At 51.3% G+C, this 6,139-nt stretch overlaps 1 protein-coding gene across 1 annotated transcript in view; it reads left to right on the top strand.

Annotated features, from left to right (window-relative positions):
• Positions 1–4,690, top strand: part of LOC128802156 (hydrocephalus-inducing protein homolog) — a gene marked incomplete at its 3' end in the record, with an annotated part of 47,123 nt that extends 42,433 nt beyond the window's left edge. Inside the window, exons 34-41 of the mRNA XM_053968371.1 lie at positions 154–253; positions 731–899; positions 1,179–1,393; positions 1,951–2,143; positions 2,704–2,812; positions 3,392–3,646; positions 3,985–4,127; positions 4,469–4,690. Of these exons, the coding sequence (XP_053824346.1) occupies positions 154–253; positions 731–899; positions 1,179–1,393; positions 1,951–2,143; positions 2,704–2,812; positions 3,392–3,646; positions 3,985–4,127; positions 4,469–4,690 (1,406 nt within the window). The remainder of the gene's footprint in view (positions 1–153; positions 254–730; positions 900–1,178; positions 1,394–1,950; positions 2,144–2,703; positions 2,813–3,391; positions 3,647–3,984; positions 4,128–4,468) is intronic.
• Positions 4,691–6,139: the final 1,449 nt, after the last annotated feature.

Here is a 6,139-nt window from a genome sequence, read left to right on the forward strand (position 1 = left end):
GAAAGGGCAGACAAGGAGCTGGAAAACACCTCCAAGAACAGAAACTTGCTGGAAAGGGTTTTGTGCCGAGACCTCTGTGTAGCTTGTGACCTGGTGTATTCTGCAGCAGCTCACAAATACCGTGTTTGACCTCGCTCTGTGCCTTTTCTGCAGGTCCAGATGGAAGCTTGGAATTTGGAACCATTCATGTCCTGGATAACGTGAAGAAAGTCCTGACTCTAAAGAACAAAGGGCTATACAACATTGAGTACAGGTGAGTCCAGCTGCCTGGTAGTGAGCATTTCCTCGGGTTCCCAGGCCTGAATTCTCCCTCTGTCAATGGCTAGAACCTGTTTCCATGCTGGCTGCCTCCTGGTAAATACAAACCCTGGGCTCTCTAATATCAATTATTTTACCAGAGAATCCAGCCCCAAACCAGCAGTTCTTCACAGCTCAGCTGGAGCCCAAAGGAGAGCCCCAGAATTTCAGCCACTGAAATGCTGAGATTCATTGCCTTCCTTTGATGGTCACCTCCTTTCTCTTTCTGAGACTCTGTAAAGGAGTGAATGACAAATTTTGGTCTCAAGGTTTCTTGCAGTAACCTCGTGATTGTCTGCACTCTCTGTCAAGATCTGGGCAGGGCTGGACTCTCCCTTTTCTTTTTTTCTGGTCCTATGCAAAGTCCTGGCTGTGCTGGTGGCACCTATAACTTTGCACTGCAGAGATCTCCATTCCTTCCCTTTCTCCCCAGTTTCACGCTGAAGGGTGCAGGTCCCAGGATGCAAAATGTGGCATCCCACTTCACTGTTGAGCCTCAGTCGGGCCTGCTGACTGCCTCCCAGCGTGGTGTGAATGTTGAGCTGCTCTTCCACCCCAAAAGTGAAATCCTCCTCAAGAACAAGCCCATCCTGTACTGCCAGGTGAGCTACCTGGGCCAGGCTGCGTTACCACACGGTGTCTTGGGAGCGTAAACAGGATAGGTGTCTAAGGGAAGGAGGGCTTTAACTGGAGAATCCTCTCTCCTACATACACAAACAAAGGCTCTCAAAACCGTCTGGGAGGCTTCCTAAGTGGAGCTGAGAATCTGACTCTGGAGGAGGTGCTTAGACAGGGAGGGGTAAACGGATGGAGGCCTGGGGTAGAGGCTGGGGTAGAGGCTGGCCTCTTTGCTTCGGTTACCACCCTTCCTGTGGACACAGGTGATAGATGCCAGCTCAGGTGGAGGAGGCCAGGCTGTCGCCAACATCCCAGTGAGGGTGTCAGCAAAAGCTGAGTACAGCAAGTACAGCATTGAGCCTGCCTCACCCATCGACTTTGGAGCCATGATCAAGGGCACCAAGGAGACCCAGACTGTCGTGCTGGAGAACAAAGGCATGCTCGGCTTCAAATTCCGCATCCACGAGCACCCAAGGAGGCATCCGCATTGGAAAGCAAAAGGTAGGAGAAGCCCTGCACCACCCTTCCGGCGTGAGGAGGCACCAGCCCGCGGCTGGGATGTGGCAGGCAGCCAGGAGACCTGGGCTATCGTCCCTTTGCATCCCTGGCCTGGGGAGAGGGAGCAAAACACCACCTCGGTGGATCTTTACTGATAGTGACAAGGATTTCTTTTTGCCTTCTTGCTTTTGCACTGCTTTCATGCTGTGCTTTTGCTTGTTGCATAACTCTGGTCTCACTACAGCCAGGGGATTTGCCATATCTCATCTGGTGCCTCCTTACTTACCAGCTGTGCTACATGTTTCAATTAAGTGAAATAATTATTTTTAACTGTTATTGTGGAAGGCTCTGGCTCTTTGGAGCAGATTCCTCTTGTGAATGGCCCTGCGTGGATTGGGAAGAGGCAGGTGGGGGGCTGTGTTGTGGGGTACAGGAGCACCAGGCAGGGATAACACTGTGGGTGGCCCTTGCAGCTTCGCTTGCCCAGTGAGAAATGGCTTAATGCCAGCTGACATTGTTTCTGTGCCTCTCCTGCAGCTCTGTGAAAATCAAACCCCAAACCCTGACCTTCACCATCAGCGGGAAGGGGCACGAGCCGCAGCTGACAGTCGTGCGCCCGAGCGCTCGCAGCAAGAGGGGAAACGCCGTGCTGCGCTTCAAGCGGCTCCAGCTGGGGGATTCAGAGACGCTGCCCCTGGTCATCCGTAACGATGGCATCATACCTGTCAAGGTGAGGAGGACCTGCTCGAGGAACACTCTGCTTTGGGAACAAGTGCTTGTGGCACAGGGGAAAGGTCCCAGAAAACATGGCTAACCTGGAAAGAGGTGTCAGGAATTCTTTTTAAACAAGTGACTGACGTCTGTTCCCCAAGAAGGGAGTTCTTGGAAATTTTTGTCCAGTCTTTCTTCTTTAAGTTGAAGACAAGAAAGGAGGTGGAGTATTTTCTCCCCCCCCCCTCAGGTCACTTTTTGTTCTCCTGGACATGTGTGATTTCCCAGTTCCATCAGATTGTATTTGATCCTAGTTTACTACATTTTAGGTAGACTTAGATGTGGTTTAATTACATTCTGCCCACTACTTTCTGTCCTGTTTGTTCTGTGTCAGTTCTATCCAGATGCCTCTGAACACCCTTTTTCCCCGGCTGGTTTGACTTTGCTTTTGTGCTAAGTGCTGTTTGCAGTGGGAGAGGTGCTGGGCTCCCATGCGGGAGCAGCAGCACTGCAGTGTCAGTCCCTGTGCCATCCTGTCCTCACACCACTATTGTTGTGCTCTGGCTTCTCTTTTCTCAGTTTATGTTACTCCTGGAGGATGAGCATGCAGCATTCTTCTTGAAAGGCAGGGCCTCCGCACTCCGGATATTCCACGCTGGAGATGCGGAAGAGGGCTCCGTTGGAAACGGTAAATTCATTAACCAAGAAGTGTGATCATGCACAGAGGGAAAACGTGTGCCCTGCTCTTGGCTGCTCTGAGCAGCAGCCAGATGTCAGGCACACTTTCTTTCCTTGGGCTCTCTGTCCTCCAGGCTTTTCTTGGGGAATTTTTGCAGGGCTTCCTCCTAGCAAGTTGTAGGAAGTTCTTCTGTTCTTCTAGACATGGTGGGTTGAGTTGTGGGGGACCGTCACTGCCTCAGTGGACCCTCTGAGGTTATTTGCTGCTCGTGGGAAGGTACCAGCCTGAACAGACGCAGCCCTTGAGCACACAGAGAGCCAGCAGAAGCCAAAAGCACTCTTTGGCTCATCTTTGCTTGTATGGCTGGATGGAATGAGGGCCGGGCATCAGCCTGAGGTTAAGCTGCTTAAGTGGTGCTGTGTCTGGAGGTGGCAGTCTTGTGAACAGAGGAAGAGGGTCTGGAACCACTGAGGGTAGAACCTGTGCTTAGAAGGCAGCTGGTTTCAACCTCTTATTCCTCATCTATCCTGTGGAAATCTTTCCTCTGTGCAGCTGTACCACCTAACTCTGATTTCCATTGCTGTGCAGAGAGCAAGCCCCCAAAGAAGCCTTTCTTCCTTCTGCCTTGTGGGCAATCAGCAGAGTTTGGTGTCATTTTCAAACCCAGCCTGGCTCAGCATCTGGAAGGGAAGATCCGTGTGTTAGTGGGGGACACCTGGTCTGTCAAGACCCTAATAGAGCTGGTGGGTGAAGGCCACAAGGACGAATTCACCCTCATTGGACTGGAGGAAGACACACAGGAGAGGAATGCCAAGATCAATCTGAAGGAAGACGTCATTGATGGTAAGAGAGGAGAGGCTGCCAAGGTGGAGCAAGGAAGAGGAAAATGGCTGATCATGCGTGTCCTCCCTCTAGCCAGGCCTGGGCTGTCACCCACGGGACTTGGTGGCCTGTGGGCGTGGTAGCCATGCACGCAGAGCAGTGTGTGCTGTGCTGCACGTCGCTGGCTTTGGGATGTGTCAGGGTGTTTCCCTGGAAGTGGTGAAACTGCCTGGGGAAGTCCCTCTCGGAGCAGGGAAGGCTTGGAGCAAGGAAGCATTGAACATGCAGCTGTCTGTGCACGTCAGGGGGGCAGGTGGGGCTCCCTGCATGCTGAGATCCCTCGCTCTCCTCCTTAACAGCTGTCAGAGTGATTCACATCAATTTTGGGGACTGTCCTGTCGGGAAGCCCTGCCACAGGACCTTCAGCATCAGCAACCACAGCCAGACGAAGGTCATGCACTTTGAGTGGGAGGCAGGTGCCCCATTCCAGTTCTCCCCCAAGGTGAGCGTGGACTGCTCTGCCTTTCCCTGTTGCTCAAGCCCTGCCCTGGTGTTCCCGGGAGCTGGCAGGGAGTCCTCACATGCCACTGATAGCCCGTTCTGGTGCTACGTAGGAGATGGAGTCCCTGTCTTGGCTGGGCCAAGGCTGCCAGCCTTGCAGAAAAGGCTTCATGTTATGGGAGGTGGCACCTTCTGTTCATACTTTTGTCTATCAAACTTCACGTAAATCCACTCTGAGGTGCAGATTCCTGGCACAGCTGCTCAGCACATCAGTCCCTTTTGCTGTCAGTCCTGCCCTTGGCAGCGCTTCCAGTCTGGTCTTGACTCCCTGATTCTCCCTAGGTGGGACACCTCCATCCTGGCTGTGCCAAGGACATCACAGTGTCCTTGAAATCAGATGTCCCAGCCACCTTCAGGAGGCACCTGGTGAAATGTAAGGTGACCAAGGTCAACTTTGAGCTGCCACAAAGGAAGGTTCCCGACTGGGATGACCAAATGCGCGCTGTCCCACGGAAGGATACCACCAGGAAAGAGCTGGCAGCCAAGTGGCCTAAAACAGAGAAGGTAAGAAGCAAAACGGCAAAAAAAGCCAACCCAGCTTTTGCAAAAAGAACCACCAGAACACCATCACTGCTGGCTGAGCAGCCCCTGCTTCCTCTGGACATTGGACAGCCGTGAGGTTCACCAGCAGAGCATTCCAGGGGAGAGGTGGAAGCGCAGTGACCGGATACACTCACGCAAGATGGGGAAGCCTTTTGACAAGAAACCTTCAGCCACACACAAACCATCAGTCTGTGCCACAAGCACAAGTGTTGCAGCCCCTGTTGAATGGAAGGCAATGGTTTATGATTTTATCCCATTTTACGGTGTTAGAAATTTCTTCATCTGGTTGGTGCTTTTTCACCAACAAGGAGTTAAGTCTGCTGCACTCCATCTCTTCTTTTGAAGTGGAGAGAAATCCACTTCTCCTGCTGTCATGGTTTGACACTGGCGCAATGCCAGCACCCCTATGAAAATGCACCTTCTTTAAATAAATGCTGTGAGATGTTATCAGGGACAGAGCAGAGCAGGCCCAAGCTTAACAACAAAGGAAAAAAACTTTATTAAACTACTACTAATACAGAAAACACATAAACTAAATCTAGGATGAAGACCTTTTAAAAACCACCCCTCCTCTTCTCAATTTTAAACACACCCAGCCATGAAACATCACCCGGGATTTTTGATCAAATTACCACCTTTCAGGTAATCTATGCTTAAATTATTAAGGGAAAGAGAAGTCTCTCTTGCACCACAGGCCCCCCAGGAAACACAGCTGCCCCCCTGTGTTTCCCTGTCACACATGGCAACTGCCCGGAAGAAAAATCTGCCAGTGTGACACTCTCTTTTCCATGTCACAGTGCTCTCACCACTGTGCATGGACAGACTGCTCGTAGGGTTCCTTTAAGGATGCTTTGCTATGGACCTAAAGATATAACAGTTTAGTTTCTCATCCTGGGACTACAGTCCCTCCTATTTCTTCTGGGGCCGAGGGGTCCAAAAATAGGACTCATCTTCTTCTTGAAGATAGAGGGTATTACTATTCTCTCTTCAGCTCTCTTCGTTTCTCGCCATTCCTGTGCTGTTCGAAGCTGAAACAGGTCTCCCTGGGTCACAACTGCATCCCCTTAAAATGCAGTCTCTATTGCAGGAGATTTTGGTTCAGTCCATGGTTAACAAGAAAAAGTCTAGCTAAAAGCTACTTCTTTATCTCCTCACCTACCTAAATTTTCTTTCTTTCTAACATCTCAGGTCCTGGGACTATCTCTCTTCCACACTACAAATCCAAGGAGGAGTAATACTTTTAAAAAAGCCCTCATCCCTCGAAAGGGTTAAAAGTTCAGATCCCTGGACGGCGATATCTCAGTCTGACGTTCCGCCCCCACGCTGGGGCATTCCCCCCCCCTTCCTTCTCTTTGCCGGCAGATTTTCAGGTGCCGCCAGGCTCTCCGTCTCTTTCCCACATGGGGGGGG

This window comes from Vidua chalybeata, chromosome 34 (assembly GCF_026979565.1).
Source record: "Vidua chalybeata isolate OUT-0048 chromosome 34, bVidCha1 merged haplotype, whole genome shotgun sequence".
NCBI classification, from domain to species: Eukaryota; Metazoa; Chordata; class Aves; order Passeriformes; family Viduidae; genus Vidua; species Vidua chalybeata.